This window comes from Motacilla alba, chromosome 5 (genome assembly GCF_015832195.1).
Source record: "Motacilla alba alba isolate MOTALB_02 chromosome 5, Motacilla_alba_V1.0_pri, whole genome shotgun sequence".
Lineage (NCBI taxonomy): Eukaryota > Metazoa > Chordata > Aves > Passeriformes > Motacillidae > Motacilla > Motacilla alba.
Window position 1 is genome coordinate 39541175 of NC_052020.1, and position 18199 is coordinate 39559373.

Below are 18199 nucleotides of genomic sequence, written 5' to 3' on the forward strand. Positions count from 1 at the left end.
TTCTGATTTACACTCATCTTTGTGCATCCTCCTTGCAACTCTTTCCAAACTAGAGAAAACATGTATAGAGAGTGAAATAATAAAGTCAGATTTGGAATGGGAAGCTGGCTCCCATCTGACCTGTGTAGAGCAGAACACATCTAGCAGATGTAATATGTTATGACTGTTTTAGAAACTAAGGAAAAAATATTTCTGTTGTGGTTTGCTGCAAAGTGGCAAGCTATCAATAAGCTAGAAAGTTATGGGAGGTTGTCCATGTAGATGGAGTTGCCGAGGAGAAGTCTGCTGTAACCCCATGGGGGATATTGCAGAAAACATGCAGGAATAACTGAAAAGAAGCTGGATGCTTGAAAGCAGCAAGGTTTACTCTAGCTGACTGGAACAATGAATAAAGGGATTAAAAAGTGGAAAGGAGAATGAAATTTTCTTGTTTCCAGGATCCAGTGGAAGAAGTAGATTGAACCTGCTATGCTTCTGACAATTCTATGTGAAAGCAAGTAGTAGAGCTCTGTGTGAGCTACAGCTTGTGGGCAGTAAAGAGTTTTTTATTTTTCTACATAATACTTTCCTAATATTTTTGTTCCTTTCTTTCCCCCTGCCCCAGGGCGGAATATATTTAAGTTTAATTCTGAGGAAGTGAAAATTGCCACTTGAGGAATGTTATTATTTGTTAATCCCTAGAGAGTTTACTGGCTTTAACGCATATAATTTAGATAGAAATGACCTGGAAGAAACTAATGTTTGGTAGAAACTAATGTTGGACCTTATGTGAATGCTTAAAGATGCAGTAATGTGAAGTTAAATGTCTGCTGTGTTTTCAGAGCTGTATGGTTTTGATGTTCTTATTGATGACACTCTGAAACCCTGGCTGTTGGAAGTGAACCTGTCCCCATCACTGGCCTGGTAAGTGATTCCCAGTTTAATATGAGGCAGGGTCTGTTGCTGGAGACGGTTGTCTTTGAAACTTGTATGAAAACTTAGGAAACTTGCCCTAGGAGGGCATGATTTCATGATGCCTGCAGATTTTGTTCCACAGCTGATTGGCAGAGAGGATACTCCTTTGCTCTTTTCCTTTGGATGAACAAATTTACTGCAGCAATAGGTTGTGAAAGAGCCCAGTTGGGATTCAATTTACTTTTTTAAATATTTCTCTTCCGTTGTCACTGTTAACGCATCATAATCTCTCATTGTAGATAAACTTTGGAGCTCTGTCTGACTATTGTGTTGGATTTCAATCTTCTTTGCTGATAGAAGCTTTTAGATTTTGGAGTACAAGCAGGGTTGAATCAGTTACACTTTACTTGAGTATGTAGAGGAGTTCTTGGGCTCAGTCTAGTACTCTAATCAGATAAATTCTAAGGAGTGAGTGTTGATTTGGCCCTTATGCTGACTCTCATGCTCTAATGGAAATTGAGGATTTATTTTGGTAAGTCTCTCAGCTATGACTTTATGTGGAAGAGGCATAGTTAAGAGGCATGTGGCTTTTAAGAATTATACAATAGCAACTTCTATCTACTTCATGAAATGTAACATACATACATTCAAAGAAAATGTTTCTAGCTCTAAGGAGAGTTTAAACAAAGCTGTATGTGTCTAAAAGCTGTGGAAAAAGGATAAGCAGATTAAGCCATTGCTCTCTGATCTTTACCTATGTATGTGAAAATCGCCTAATTTTATTCTTGTTTTTATTTGTTTTATGAAGGCAAAGAAACTGTATTGGGAGATTATACTAAATACTGATGCATTCCTCTCGTTTAATGCCAGACAAATAATTCTTATTATCCTCTGTTGCATGTGGGGACAGTGATGCTCCTTTGGACCTGAAGATCAAAGCTAGCATGCTTTCAGATATGTTCACTCTTGTAGGTGAGTGAAACAAAAAATTCCTTCAATCTTTCCCTCATTTAAAACCAGTAAAAGGTAGGTTTATGAGCTGCATGCTACTAGATGAGTATAATAGGTGTGAACTTTAGTCAAGGAGTGCAGCTGTATTTAGCACTGAGAAGTGATATATGGACATTTCAACTTCAGAATAATCATCTATTTGTGATGCTTAGGTGGTTTTGAGAGTCCCTAATTTGGTATTTGAAGACACTGCTCTCTTTAGCTTTCGGAGTTAGTATTCATGCATTTTTTAAGTTGAATGTCTGGGTTTTAGTTGGGTTACTAGAATTGGAATACTCTCTAGAGCACAGTGTCCCTTGCATCTTGATTTAGTTGCTTGATGCAATTTGCCCCAGTAGTGAAAGAAGTAATATTGTCATCAGGTATGCTGCTCAGCTGTTTAAAAAAACAAGTCTATCTCTGTGCTGCTATTCAGTAACCCATTTATTGATTTAAGTACTTGGTCTTGGAGCAAGTTTTTGTTGAAAAAATGTAATGCAATTACAGTTTAGGATTAAGCAAAGCAAGGTATAAAAAAGAAGAGGATCCTTATTGGTCCTTGGGCAGGGACAAGAAGGTCATGACTGGGACTGTGAACAGAAATGCTAGATTCATCTTTCGGGGTTTGTCTGTCTTAAAGTTCTCATGTGGCTCTTGGCGCCCATAGGCTTTGTATGCCAGGACCCAGGCCAGCGGTCAAGCCGGACCATTTATCATTCGTCTGAATCTGTCAGAAGAAATCCATACCAGAAGCTGCAGGTAAGTGACTTTTACAAACCGTGGCTGAGGAGCATAGGAGGAAGTCGTTCTCATAGAATTTGACTCACACTCTCACAGGTGAGAGAGGCAGTGAGCGGGATTATTTGGATTTCTAGCATAACTATGGAAGATGCAAGTTTTAACTGTGGGGGTGGTGAGGCACTGTAACATGTTGCGCAAAGAGTTTGTGGACTCTCTATCCCTGGAGGTTTTCAAGACCACACTGGATGGGGTTTTGAGCACCTTGGTCTACTGGAAGCTTCCTTCCCCATGGCAGGGGAGTTGGATCTAGATAACCTTTAAGGTCTTTCCAACCCAAACTATTCTGTGCTTCTCAGGGGATACGCTTGCATTCTGGGCTGTTCAACCACTTTGATTTTGTTGTGGACAACAAGCTTCCAGAACCCTGCAGCTTTATGAATGTCTCCAAGGCCTTCTCCTAGGTGAAAAACTTCTTGCATTTGAAGTTTAGGGCTTCTTTCCCATTCTCTTTTGGAATCTCACTTTCTTTCCCATGGATGATTGGACTGAGGCCTCATGTGTCTTGCTGTGACTGCCCCTTGCCTTTTCTGTTGAGGTAGTGCTTTCTCAGCACTGTAATGTTGAAGGACAGTTGTTCTCTATCTCTTCTTGTCTATGAAATGGATTCCATAAATATCTGTGGAAATGGAGCATTCACAAAAGGCAGGGAGATCTGTTACATCATTTGGACTTTCAGCTCATTTCTCTTCAGGCAAAGGGGCAGATGGTGTTCTCTGACATCTCTACAGCTGGTGGTGCTGTGATGGACATGCAACATGGCTGTGTAGCTCAAGTTCAGTTAGGAAATGACAAGTCATTTTTCTTCAGCGACACCATACCAAGACACTGTCCATTTTGGGATAGGGAAAGCTCACAGAAATTGCAATATTTTGTCTCTTGTAAAACTCAAGAGTCTTTAGTCACTGTGAGAGAGGTGAATAGCTGGTAAGATGAGATTTGAGTATCTTTAGGACGCATGTCTGAGTCTGAAACTTCTAAGACAAATATAATAGTGCTTTAAATACAGATCACTCTGACTGTGTAGGTGTTCTTTGTAGCAGACAAAAGGTACATGAGATAAATTAGGTACCATTCAAAATAATTACCCTTCTTTCTTTGAGTAATGGGATCAGATCCTGATGATTTGACAGAATTATACAAGACAGTCTCAGAAAATTATGTTGTTGTAAAGCATTGAATTTTAAGGACGCTTTTAAAACTCTGTTTTGCTTAAAAATATCCACAAAGAGATGTAAGGCTGGCTAGTTGAAAGTTGCAAAGATTCATATGACAGTGCATTGATTATGAGTCAGGATTAGGGTGGTTCCCCTAACTAACTTATGTTTAACAGGAACAGGTTTGTAACGCAGTGATAAAGTTTTACAGCATTTTTTTTCTTAAGTACTTATGTGGAAATCCCATGGCTAGATAGGTGTTTTGATCTTTCCATGGTCCCAGAATGTTTTAACTTGTTCTTTGCTGAATACATTCCATCTCAGATTTTTGGATTTTTGATACCTGTTCAAATTTTCTGTTGCAAAGGGTATATGGAATCTTTTGTGTTTTCCTACCACCTTCATGATGTCTTAAGTTTTGATCATTCACATAGGCCATTTTTAATCATTGTAAAAGCTGCTGCTTGGAAAAGAACTGTCAGTACCAGTGCTCTTGAGAGTTCTCTTGAATGACTATCTTGAGATTGTTACTCTCTTTTCTGAGTTTCACCAGACTGGACTGCAAATTTCTTGTGCAACTTCTTTGGTTTGACTCTTTGAGCATTTCTCCCTCTAGGGAAATGAACAATTTTGCTGCTTCCTTTGTAACTTCTTGTTGATTTGGGTTGGAGCTCTTTCAGTTAATTGTAAGCACTGGAGGGACCTTGATCTGTTTTGAGTAGACCAACTGTAGAGAGGAGCTTGTCAGTAGTACAGCTAGGAATGATAGATAGGTCTCCTGAGAATCCTTTCTTACACCATTTGTTCCTCTTTGGGTGTTGGAGAACAGGAAGACAGCCTGAATACCACTGAAGGCAAGAAAAATCTAAGCTCTGATGATGATTGTTTTCTTTTGAACCTGTCCCTGTCCTTAAACTGTAGGCTTGATACTGTCCTTTACTTGTAGACCTGATACCAGGTAAGTAATACAGGGTACTTCTTGACATTCTGATGTTTCTACGCCTGTGTTAGAATGTTAAGTGGTATATTTTTCTCCACAAGAACTGGGATATTGTTGGTATATTTAAATGAAATTACATGCAAAATTACAGGATTTTTACTTCTTCCCCCCCCCCCCCCCCCCCCCCCCCCCCCCGCATTCTATGAACAATTTTACTTGACAGCATCTGTTTCTCCTTGATGCATAGCTATTAAATATTTTTATATGGGTGACTCTTATTTTACAAAGAAATAAATTTTGCTCATCACAGTTGAGTTCGGTGTGCTTTTGAAAACCCTATGTCCAGATGCATTCTGCACAGTTGAGCACATCTGAGGTTAGAATGGGTGCCATGTTTGGAATGGGGACAGGATACATTTGGTCAGGATGTGAGGAAGATATAAGTGGCTAGCTTTATCTCTGGACTTCAGTTATCATAGAATCATAGAGGGGCTTGGATTGGAAAGTACCTTAAAGATTATCAAATTCCAACCCCACTGCAATGGCCAGGGACACCTTCCATTAGACTAGGTTGTTCCAAGCCCCATGCAGCTGTCTTTGAACAGTTCCAGGGTTGGGGCATCCACAACTTCTCTGACCAACTTATTCCTGTGTTTCACCACCCTTTGCTCATACTGTTTCGTTTAGGCTACTTGCCAGTCCTCAACAACTCAGGCAGGGATCATAGTGTCTTGGAGAACACAAGATTTTTATTCTCTTTGTGTGTCTCTTGCAGCGTCCTGTGTCTGCACAGTCACAAAGAGCAAACGGCAGATCAGTAAGTACCCTTCAGCTCCCATCACCCGTCTAAGGGCTACGGTTTCAAATGTTACTGTGTGCAATGCTTTTGGCATAATTAGTCCCCAAATATATTTTACAGTTTGAGTAGCCTGGGGCAAGGAGATGGGGGTGAGAGGGAAGTCAACATGAGAAGAGAAGGTGGCGCCAGCATCTTTCTATGCAGCAAAAACAAATGTTGAAAAAATACATCACTTCTAGCAGCTGAAAAAAAAGTAGGTGAAGCTTGCTGAGAGTCAAGGTCAGCTGAATCAAATCCCTCAAAGATTTTAAGACTAGAAGTCTGAATGATGAGGTAAACACAGGAGAATGTGTGCAGACAAAATTCAGGTGGCCCTACAAGAGAAGTAATAATTTTCTTTGAGACATTCCTCTGAAAGACACTGCAAAAGTCTGAGAGTGAACTGGGTCAAAATAGCTGCAAAGAAGGATTTCTTAATGGAAAAATATGGGACTATTGTTAGCCTAAGTGAGACTGATCTACCTTTCTAAGTGTTATACTTGTTACCCTTCTTGCAAGCCATATAGACAAATCGAAATTAGTTTACAATTCTAAGCACCTGGCCATGTGGGGACATGTTAGGTATTATTTTGCTGCTGGACTTCTGCACAAATGTAGTGGGAGTTATTATTACTTTTTTTTTTTTTTTTTTAAATGGGGTTTCCTCATCAGGAAGAGAAGGTAGATGGAACCATCTTGAGAACCTAATTCATTCTATTATTCACTGCTGTTTGTCATTCTGAGTAAGTTTAGCTGAGGCTCAGAGGAAAGAGTATTACTGAATTACAAGGTTTTGTAGAGAATAGGAAGGATCTTGGTGCCAGCTGCTGTCAGTGCTTATTAAATTAGAATCATGATTTGGGAACCAAGGATACTTGCAGAATTTAGAGATGTACCAGAGTGGTTGGATTTACCTATACTTTTATAGATAAGCTGTGTCAAAGAGAAAACAAGATCTTTGTGAAGATAGAGACATTTCTGTGCTACAGCCAGAGGGTATTCTGTAGTGAAACGTGGAAAAAACTGTGCAGGAAGTCCAGCAAAGAGTGTTTTCTCTAGAATTTTGACAGCCATGTAGTTTTGTCCTCCGGGAAGAGTCAGAGCCACCCGATACATAGACATACGTTTACTGTTTGTATTTAATGAAATCATCTCTGCTGTATTGAGACAATGGAAATCTTTTCATTGAAGTGTTTACTTAGTAAAGCAGATAATTTAGTAGATTGATGAATTTCGTGTAATATTGTCTTGGAACAGCAGTTCTCACATGATGATGGATTGCTATGGTAGTGCCAGGAAATGGGAAATGGTTTTTAGGAGAAGGTTACCTCTCAGGTTTTAGAGAAATGTGTTAAGCAACGTTTTTGAGCTGTGGATTAGAAATGGAAGAAAGCTTAGAAACAAAGACTAAAAGTCTTTAAACTTAGTGCCATCTATAGCCTCAAGCAAACCTGTTTTATTGCTGGCATTTTTATTTCTTCTGCAGATGTTTGTGTCTCCTGCCTTCTCATCCACATTGTCTTGTTTTCTCTTTTTAATCAGTTTTAGTTAGGCTTAACAAAATATTATAGCTGGTACCTGCTATGTCTGTTTTATCTTTGGGTTTTTCTGTGCCAGTCACTGCAGTATAACCTATTCTAGTGCAATGCCTTGCTTTTGCTGTTGCTTCATCTACAGATTCTGAATAGCCGCTTGCCATTTCTAATGAAACGGAGAGAATGGAATTCAATTCCCATAGTCTTTACAAATGCATCCTGATCTTGCCATGGATTTTTTTTGTATCTGAGCAGTGTGGGATATTCCCCTGGACTTATCCATCTTAAGGTTTCTGTCATGTTTTTCTCTTCTTTCTAGATTAAGGCTCTCTGCTCATTCTTTGCTCAGTATAGAGCTAAAATAAACTTTGAATTTAGTAAAAAATGCTTGAGACCTTCTCAGTAGACTCTTTCAGTGCTGTTTTTGCAGAGGTAGTTTATCTAAACTGAGTCTAAGACCATCTTAAATGTACTTGAGAACAAGGTCAAAGATTTCTTTCTTGCTTGGATTTTAAAATTTTATAATCCTGATGATTTGAAGACATTTTGAGTTCCTGTTCTTTTGTTGGAATTGGCCAGGACTGCCCATCAGGTTAAAAATAAGCTTAGTGACACTGTCTGCAAATTATTGCATATTTTAAAAAATTTGCATGATGTATCTGTACATCTGCAGGACGTGTCTGTTAAGTGTGAGAAGTAGCAAGTTGACAGTTCAGCAGTATAGTACAAAAGAATAACAGGTGGTGAACTTTTTCCTGCAAATTTTATCTCACCAGGGAATTGCAGTTCTGTTGTTCTAGTGTAGCAACACAGCTAGAGCAGAGAATCATGGTTCTGCTACATTGATGTGTGAATCCAAATGTATTTGGGGCTTGTGAATGCTGACTCCATTGCCCCTTGGGTGAAGATTTTCCTGTATGACATTCTGACTTTGCTGCTTTTGGTATGTCTCCTGTTTTTCCAGCAGGGGCCTGGGGTGTAAATAGTGGCAGTGATGCCTGAATTGTGCCTCCTGTGCTAAAATACAAGAATCTGAGTACTCCCACTTAGTGACGTCTGGGTTGGAGTCTGGTGGACTCATCAACAGCTGGGTGTGGAATTGTGAATTCTGGCTGTAGTGCTCTGATGTGTAGATCCTGCTGGGAATGGGGTCCTGGAATTTGAATGTAATTTTTTTTTACTATGAGAATAGAGATAGGAAAAAAAAATCTGGATTCACACTGTCTCTACAGCATACCCGTCCTCTGTCTGCCGGCGATGCTGAAGTTAAAAGCTCGATGCCCTTAGGCAGGGAAAAGGCAGCAGCAAGACACAGCAACTCTATGCTAGGCCTCTCCATGGAGGAGGTAAGGAAGCTATTAAATAGCTTTTATTTGCCTTTGCTTTCATGCAGAATGTGGGGTTATTTGCTCAACAAATAGCAAGTGCATGTAAATGAAGAATGTGACAGAAGAAGAGTAATTTTTGAAAGAGAATTTGAGTTTTACTGCTGGTATTGCCCTTGCCCTCAATCATGCCAAGCAGAGATGTGCGTGAAGCAGTGATAGATTCCTTCAGAATTTAAATGCAAGACAAAATTCCTTAAGGATATCATTATCTACCCAGCCCATTTGCAGGGCTAAATAGTCTTGTTTTCTGAAATTCTGAGATTTTTGGAAGGTTTATTCTTCATTGTTATCTATTTTGCTGGCTATTCTCTAATTTTTTTTAATCAGATCAAAGTTCTTCGGCGAGTGAGAGAGGAAAATGAACGGAGAGGAGGCTTCATCCGGATATTCCCTACCCCCTTAACATGGGACCTTTATGGGTAAGAATAAAAATCTGATAGGATGGCACTGATGCTCCATGTTGAGTGATATTCTGTGTTAGATATGTGTAGATCAGCTATCTTGGCATTTAAAAAGATGTATTGCAAGTTTTGGCAAAGTTTATTTTAGCCTTGAATATTCTTTTTTCTGATCCCTTGTTTTTATCAGCTGCTGCTTTGCACAGCTGCACCCCATGGAAACCTGTTGGACATTATTTCTGGTATTGCTTTTCTGTTAGAATGAAACTGTCTTCCTTTCAGATTTTTGTTATCTACTTTTACATCCTCAAGCTGCACTCTGTGTACTCTTGTCATTAGGCCATAAATGCCATATAGGACTCGTTCCTTCTGAAAGTTATACTATATTACAGTTTTCTACGTTTATATTTCCTGTCTGTAATGTTTTCTTCGTCTCTTGCATCACCAGGAACTTCAGATGAAAAATGATTGCTCTCTTCCTTTCATCTTTTCTGTTGTGGTGCAGCATGTTGTCTGAATCCATTTCTGGGATATAAAGAGGCCATTTATTTCTGCATTGTGCTGCCTTTTGTTGAGTTGAGCTCTGTCTTGATAATCCTGTTTTTTTTTTTTCTTTTCCTAGATCTTTTCTAGAGCACAAGACATCGATGAACTACATGCTGGCTACACATCTGTTTAAGGACAGGTAGAAAGCTTCTCTGTTTGGGAGAGAGGTAAAGGGCACAAACAGTACAAAAAGGATTGATTCCTCACTTATCCAATATTATAAACACAAGTCTGGGATTTATAGGAGTGGTGATAATTGTGTATCTCTTCTCTAATGTGCCAGTGATTGTTGGTCATATGTTTATGTGTTGCTTTTCTGAAACCAAGGGCAAAAAGGACAATACTCAAAAGGCACAGGAATCCTTGGAGTACTAGTATTACTGTAGACATGAAAAAACTTCAAGCTCTTAGGTTTCTCTGTGAAGAGATTATGGGTGGTCCTGGCTTGCCTTTTGTTTCAAATTTCAAATCACATTAAAGCTTGTCTTCAGGTACAGTAAGCCCTGAAATTGACTTCTCCAGCAATCTTGACCTGTGCAATCATGATTTGATGATTATTTTTCTGGGTTGAGGTTGGGTGTTTGGGACAGCTCATGCCATTAGCTGAGCTTCCAATGAGTTGTATGCAGTGTCTTTCATGGTGTATTTAGTGCCCTTCCTTCTCAACAATTTTTCTTCTGCAAATTTGAGATCCACTGTGAAGTAACTACCAAGTAAAGACAAGGTGACTGAGAGAGGAGACAATATTTACAGAAGCTCTTCCAACATCAGTGCTGTATAATTTTTTTCTCTGTGTATGTTCCGGGATGTGTCTAAAGAGTAGTTCTAAATGATGTCTTCTCCAGCTTAAGCCAGACAAATGCAAGCATCAATTGGAGACAGCTGCTCAGGGCTCCTCTTTTAGAGCCTTTTTTTTTTTTTTTTTTTTTTTTTTAAGATAGAAGTCACAAGTAATTCTCTAAATATGGTGTTTCCATTGTACATGTGAAAGACTAGGGAGGCTTTTTGATCAAGGCTGATCCAGTATGGAGTGTGATTTTTGACCTTTTTCTCTTTGTAGGAGCAAGATGAAAAGAGAGTTCATCACACGGAGATCTCGGTAAATAGCTTCTTAATTAAATAATTTGTGCTCTGTAGGATTTATTATAAATTTTGATTTCCTTAGCTTCATCTTCCAAGTTGTGAGTCAACACCTTTTATACCTGAAATCCATGAAAATAATTTTAGAAACATAATTATAGTGAAAAAAGACTATACCCACATGTAGTGAGCTCATGTTTTCATTGGATCTTAAAATTTCTCCTCATATGCTTCTCACTTTGGTATTTATTCCTACCATATTGGTAAGCCTCATCCTTGGGTTCTCTCAAAAGATCTTGTAATGTACAAGGATTTTGGGCTTCAGGTATTCATATATTCACTTTGTTAGAGCTAAAAAGATAAATTGAACAACTGGCATTTTCTGTGCTTGTTTCCACTTATATTATAAGGGGCACTTTTCTGGATTTTTGTGCACTGGCGGAAAATTGTTACTTTTGATGTTTCCCTTCTGGAATCTGGCAAAGCTCCTCGTCCCTTGTCTTGGGTAGAACTTGCAGAAAGTTTGGCATTTTCCACTTTTATTGTGTAAAAATTCTTATATCTGATCAGTGAAGAAAACAAGCTGTCTACATAAATGGTTCAGACAACCGGATTCATGCCAATATGCTCTCTTCCCATTCCCCTTCTCTGTTTTGTACTCTTGCAATGCCCTCTGTTAATTGTGCCCTGAGCTGTTGCGTGATGGGCAGATGCTGCTCAGTCATGAAAGTGAGACACTAGGTGAGTGTGTCTTGGGGCTTTGAGGGGTGATGTTCTGTGAAGTACGTACAAGACTCTCTTCAAACATTTACAGGCTTAAGTAGAGCAGAGTTAGACTGATGGTAAATATTTATTCCATGTATTGGCAAGAATGTTTCTTGAAGAAGTTTGATCTACTAGGTCTCTTGTGTTATCAGGGAGAGAAAGACAAAGGGATACTGAGGGATATCTGTGCACTGTGCTTCCCAGAGCAGGTCTCCATGGAAGGTCAGATATGAGGATGGAAGCTGTGGGCTCTCATGCTCTCTTTTATGAGAGGAAGCTTGTTTCACTGGAGTTACGGAAGCGGCGGCGCTACCATGGCAAGGTTGGAGCAGCGCAAGCAAGAGCATCAGGTATGTGTGGCTAGAGGTTTAAATGAGCAGCTGGTAAAAAAAAAAAGGCAAGCAAAGGACTTTTTCATTTGAAATGTGTGTGAATGGGGTTGTTCAGTTTCAAATGTTAATAGTTTTGACTTCATTGTAGTTCTGAGCTTCTTGTTTGTTTAGTGCCTTGAATTTCATTCCCACCTTCCCACACTCCCATGTATATGATTAAAGGTAATTAGTGCTTACTTAGAGATGAGTTTGTTTGTTGCATTTTGGGTAAAGAATTCAACAGTATGTGTGCCTCTGTAATTCTTTAGCTTTTCAGAGAAAGATGGGACCTTTCAGATTGATTCTCCTAGACAGCTGTGACTCTTAAGCTGTTGGGAATGGAAGTCTTTATCCAAGCTGGTGTTAGAAAAACTTAAAGGGGTGCAGAGGTGAATGATCCCCACAAGTGACTGTTCCTGCCTTTATCTAAACTCTTTCTAATAGCTGTGTGATACTGACTGCAATAGGAGAGATTGGATGTTATTTTTTGCTGCCATGTTAAGGTATATCATCTTTACTGGCACATGTAGAAGTTGAGATTTTGTAGCTTTGTTTTATTTGACACACAACATACAAAAATTTTGTGTGTGTGTATATATATATATACACATATACCAAGTATGGTTGTAGTATGTACGTAAGAATCAGGATAAAAGTATGGGAAAATGTCTTTGCCTCTTTGATTTTGTGTGGGCATTCTTTTTTCATTTGTAAGGCTAAAACAAGAATCCTAGTGTTATTCTGTATTCTGTAATATTGGGAAAATGGGCTTCTCATCTGATGTACAGGCTGAAAGACAGAATAATATAGAACAGTCATACTTAAGATGGTGTTCTGAAATGGCAGTGTTCTGTCCTTCTAACAGAAAAGAGTTTAGGGGTAAACCAAAGGGTGTAAGTAGTAGAACAGTCCTCTCTGCTTTCTTTTTTTCTTAATCAGCATAAGTGACTTCTCCTCTACTACAGGCACATCAGAACCATCAAAGCTGTCCCTCAAGTCAGACACGGAAGGTGAGGAGGAGGAGGAGATGGATGAGGATGAAGATGAAGACGTAGATAGAAGTGTTTGCTCTCTTTTGGACACCCAGGTGAAAAATAAGCCAAAGCTCTCTGACTCAGTGAAAACTGTTTGTAAGGAAAAGTTACCAAAAAAACATAACAAAAAAACTGGAGATGGAGAAAAGCTGTTTCTGCAAAAACCAGACTCAAAATCTCAGTTTAACTTGCTTCAGATTCTTCAAAATCAAGGAAACTTGAGGTGAGAGTTTTCTGCGTATTGCCTCTAGTTTTGACTTGAAGCTAATACGAGTTAAAATATGGAGAATGCCCATTATGAATGTGAAGGGATAAGAAGACCCTAGAAAAGGGGCCTGGATTTTTGTCTAACTGTGGGCTGCCTTAACATCTTGTTGGCAGAGAAGGGAGACCGTTGCAATGTCTGACAGTTTACCTGAGTGCCTGACCTGTTGGATCAGTGTAAAGCATGACCCCACAGTTTCCATTACTGTTCTTTAATCTGATGATGTAAGCTGTTCTTTGCCAGCTCAGGCTTCTAAAATGCCTCTGCCTTAATGCGGGATGCCTCCTACTGAATTCTAAGTTTTTCTTCTCATTCTTTGCATTTGCCAAGAAGTGGTTATAAACATATGTTAAATTATCCAGGAAGGGTTGGATAGGAATATCTCAGTGCTGTCTCTCCATAAAATTAGTTTTCTCATTTTGTGCTTTTATTTTTGATGATAGAATTTTTACCTCCGCTGGTAATCTTGGCTCGAGGTCATTGCCTTCTGAGAACAAAATTAAGAAGTAATTTGAGAGTGACAAATTAGTGAAACATCTCATTGCATGTTGTTGAGTAGGACGGTGTAGAATAGAATGTGTTCTGATGCATGACTCTTTCTTGGAAAAAAGAGATGTGCTGGAGGAGATTCCATAGAAAAACACCGAGCAAGGTTTTAACCAGATGTTTTGAAATATGATCCTCCCCTTGAATGTGGGTGGCAAAACTGTCCAATTGCAGATAGATAGAAAGTACAAAAAGAAAGGATGATCATACCTGAGTAGGAAGACTTTACATCTTCTAGACAAGAAGCAGCATTATGTTTTCTGTGAAAAATGTCCAAAGGTAGAGAAAATGTTTCTTGTTGTTGCTTTCTTAGTTTAGTTTCTGGGAGAAACTATGAATTATTCAATGGCTTTGGGAGTTGTTCTGATTATACAATAGATTGTGGCAAGGACATTTGCTGCTGTGACAGGGAAGATTCTGAAACCTCTTTTGAGGATAAACATAGCACTGCTGTGTCTATATCTATGTATATATAGAACTGACTCCTGCCAAGAACATAAGCTCTGTCTGATGTTCCTGGCAGAATCTTGCTCAGCACCCAGCACTGTTGGGATTCCCCACAGAAGGGTATAAGGCTTGTGGTGACCTCTTTTTCTAAGATTGTGCTGGGCTTGGCCCCATCTGGGATGTCACTGATGTAAGCTTTGCTTATGTGCTCAACAGGCAAAGGAGCTGAATAAAATTTTCATCCAAGAGAAACCAGGCCCATTCCAGTCAGTTTCTGTAAGTGGTAGGACTTTCCTCTCCTGTAGTCAGCCTGATGAGGAAATATCTGCCTTCCACACATTGGGTGTTTCTGGTAAAGAAATGATAGTCAAAGAAAACGTGTTCCCCCAACCCTGCCATTCCCAAGGAAGTAAAATGAAAAGGACATCACTTTTTCCTGCATTTAAGGCCTCAGGTTTCAATATCATCCCCACAAAAAGAGAGGCAGTGTTAAACAAAAACCTTCTGTAGTTTTTAATCATAGAAGTATCAGGTGCAGGCCAAGACCTGTTATTATTGTGCTGATGTTGATAATGGGGCCTCCTTATCAAGCATAAGTCTTGAACTGGTCATGGGATGTTTGAGTTGTACCTACACCAAACCTGGCAGCTCTAGAAAGCTGAGGTGAGAGCTTTTTCTGATACATGGTGGCCTGATGTAGGGAGTATCGGTTCTCAGCATGGATTCAGAGAGTTCTCCCAATGTTCCACACACGTAGAAAGAAAAGGTAGATGTAGTGATTAATAACATGCAGAGCTCAGAGGTGTTCCAAGGCCTGCTGTGCATTCTGGAGTTCACTGAAGTTCCTGGAAGGCAGAAATTGTAACCAGGTATTTTCATCATGTTTTAGTTGCTGCAGTGTAGCTATTAACAGAGGATGTTAGCTTGAGACTCTTGTGCACTTGTCATTGGCTTAGCCCCTCTCTGGCCCTGTGTGACCTTCCAAAAGCATTCAAAAGTTGATGATTAAGCTGATACATGGATACTTCCAATGTGTTTTATTTTAACTTCAATTCTTATCTAAATGGATGCATTGATCTCTGTAAGTGTTGCTATGGTATGATTTCTGTGTAACACTAACATAATATTCCTGAAAATTTCAGACCTATAAACCAGAAAGACTTAATTGCTGCACAGAGTTTTTAATAGCATTTTAGGGACTCATGTACCTGGGGTCTTAAGGTCCATATAAGTACCTGAGAATATTTATAAGGAGCAAAATACAAATAGAAAAAATATAATGAGGTTCCTCAGGAATTGGTCTGAGGCTGATTAAATAATCAATTCAAGAATGACACAAAATGTACAAATATGCTAATGAAATTTGCTGATGGAAAATATTTGGGAGTTATTACCATGAGAAAAAAGTAGTGGACTACATAGAGAAACTGGATGACCTTGAGGATATAAATAATATAACTAGGATGAAATTTAGTAGCACAAAGTACAACAGGATGCTTATAAAAACTAATAATTTACACCAGAAGTTCTGTCAGCTGGGTGTTCATCAACTAGAAATTAATTATAAGGAAAAATATCTTGCATGCTGGTTGATCAGAGGAAGTTTGTGAAGTCCTAGCTCATGCATGCATGAAAACACCAAATGTGTTCCAGGGCTTATCACTTGACATACTTCTGAGGCTTCATGTGGAGTATTGTATCACCCATATTCATGGAAGGCAAATTGTGAGTGGAACACAGGTGGAGGTGAGCTGCTGGTCTCATCATGTCAGCATTATGGGTGCTTTGTTAGAAGACACTGGCAGATGTGGATAGTTCACACTAATGAAATGAAAACTATGAAAGGATGTAACTCTGTTAACAAAAACATTCAAGGTGGGAGTTCTGTCAGGGATTATATTTAAGATACAGGACAATGCTGCAGACAGAAAAAGCAAATATAAGCTGCTCATAAGTGAAGCTGGGCTGGGTAGTAAGAGGAGGTTCCTATTTATTAGAACAGTAAGTTCTGGAAAAATATTTCAGGAAAGTAATGGGTTCAAAACTCTAGTTTGTTTAAGATGAAACTTAAAATTCTACAGAACATATTAGGACACTTCCTGTGATAGAAAGGGAAATCTGTTGCTGACACTAAAGCCAATCTGCTGCTATATCCTTATGAAAAGCTTCTAGCAACTGTGGGGAAAACAATGAGGAAGAGCAGAGGCTGGGAGAGCAGAATGTTTGAGGATAAAGTTTGGACCAAGAGGACAATGAACAGCATTAGGCAGAGCTTTCAGCAGTTTCTCTCACAACAGATGCATATACTAAAGTGGCTACTATTGTGAGGGAATGAGAAGCTATGTGTCCCTCCCAGTCCTCTCCTCAGTTCATGCTTACAGCTTCCCAACATGTTCAGCCAGCTGCACAGCAGATTTTGCTGATGTTCCCTCATTCCTCAGTGGTGCCTTGCTCAATGAAATTTGGCTTCTATCCCTGAGCTAGCAGGGGAAGAGCTCACTTTCACAGATTTAATTCTTTTTTTTTCTAATGGGAATTACAGGGCCTTTGTTATAACTCTGGCACCAGTACCAAGCCCTTTGTTTATTTTATGGTCTGTTGTTGTGGTGTTCAAAATGTTTGTGAAAACAGAGGCCCAGTAGAGCCTTGAATTTGTTTTAAAAATATGGTTTTGCTGATGTCCATGTTACTGGCTTTTAGAGGAGGGTAACCGAGGCTGTAAAAGGCAGGAAGAACATTCCATTTTTAGAATTTATCTTAGAGAGTGTCTGTCTTTTGTACCTCCTGCAATACCTACCGTGCCATCTTGGTGAACCGAAGGCCTGCTTGAAAATGCTGATGGGGTGAAGGGGTTCTCCTTTCTTTGAGCTTCAGCATTAGTGCACTTAGGAGGACCTTGCTGACTGTACTTTGGTTCATAAGCTGTGCCTGACTGCTGTAACTCTTCTCATTCCTATTCTGAAGATAGCTGATTGATTCTTTTTGTCCACAGCAAAGTACAAGCTCGTACAGCTTTCTCTGCCTATCTACGGCACGTTCAGCTCCGACTGGTGAAGGAGGCTGGCGAGCAGATCCAAAATCCTGCCTGGGCTGCCAAAGAGGATGAGCAAATGGTAAGAAGCTTTGTGTTGGCCAGACTGAGAAGCCAAGTTGGAATCTACCTTGAGAGTTTTGGAGTCAGTTCCCATTCTTGCAAGTACAGAAGTCCAACTGAGATGATGGTTGCTTGTCTTTGTCTAGCTGCCAGTGCTGTATTTTTAATATACCGATGCGGTAGGACTGCTAACTGACCTCAGAGCAATGATAGACAGCTCTCAATGACTAGACTCTGTTGGCATTCAGGCTGCTCAGATCTCATGTTGGTTTTCCTTCACTGATTTCTGAACTTACCTGCTCTTGAATTCTTCCCTAGAAGGTTCTTTGAGAGTACTTGTCAGGATCTGGTTTGTGCTGCATTAAGCAAAGCATTCATTTATTCAAATAGAACAGGTACCCAGTGAAGCTTTTTCTTATATGTACTGTTGTAATATATCCAGACATCTGTGTTTATGAATCTTACTTGCATTCTAGATAGAGGAAATTAAAGTAAAAGCCACTGAGAAGAGAAAGTAGAAGTGATGGACTTCTCTAGGCAGTATTTTGAAGTCCTGTGTTTGATATGTGTTCATTTTAAAAAGCGCAGCAGTCCCAGATTCTTTCACAAACCTTCCTAAAAGAGCTTTGGTACAGTAGGTGTTGAGCTTTCTGCATATATTCTGCAACATGAGTGCATGTTGCAGGGAAACAGCCAATGTAGTTCAGAGATAAAATTGTGTGTCAAGAATAATCATTCAATTCAGTGGAAAATGTTACCTCTGCTCTTTCCAAGTGGAAATTAAAATAGGCTTTTTGAGAGTCACTTTGTCTGCTGTACTGTAAAGAATAATGTTTAAAATAACAGATCAAACCAGCCTGGAGTAATGGCAGTGAGAGGCAAGCTGTGAAATCCAATAGTTTGGCTGTGAGGCTGCTCATTTATGCATTAGCAGAGCTCCTAAGCAAACGCAAATCCAGAGGCGAGACAGAAAGGGTTCAAAACGCCCACAGGATGCATCTTGCCTTAGGATCTGCCTTGCCATATGTTTCCCCCACCAGAGGTCAAACAGACATGGTGAGGGACTGGAATTACATCGCTGCAGATATAGACATCTAGTGCTATGGAGAGGAT

General features: G+C 39.5%; 1 protein-coding gene across 18 annotated transcripts in view; it reads left to right on the forward strand.

Annotated features, from left to right (window-relative positions):
• Positions 1-18199, forward strand: part of TTLL5 (tubulin tyrosine ligase like 5) — a 126960-nt gene that overhangs the window by 32302 nt on the left and 76459 nt on the right. For 15 of the 18 annotated variants that reach the window (XR_005257284.1, XR_005257285.1, XR_005257283.1 and 12 more), the window contains 11 exons: positions 822-903; positions 1805-1866; positions 2552-2643; positions 5555-5596; positions 8385-8498; positions 8868-8959; positions 9561-9623; positions 10545-10583; positions 11534-11679; positions 12666-12957; positions 16985-17105. Coding sequence is in view for 15 of the 18 variants with exons in the window: in XM_038139879.1 (XP_037995807.1) it covers positions 822-903; positions 1805-1866; positions 2552-2643; positions 5555-5596; positions 8385-8498; positions 8868-8959; positions 9561-9623; positions 10545-10583; positions 11534-11679; positions 12666-12957; positions 16985-17105 (1145 nt within the window). In the remaining 3 variants the exon portion in view is untranslated. The remainder of the gene's footprint in view (positions 1-821; positions 904-1804; positions 1867-2551; positions 2644-5554; positions 5597-8384; positions 8499-8867; positions 8960-9560; positions 9624-10544; positions 10584-11533; positions 11680-12665; positions 12958-16984; positions 17106-18199) is intronic. The other 3 variants (XM_038139871.1, XM_038139874.1, XM_038139880.1) reach the window with 1 other exon arrangement.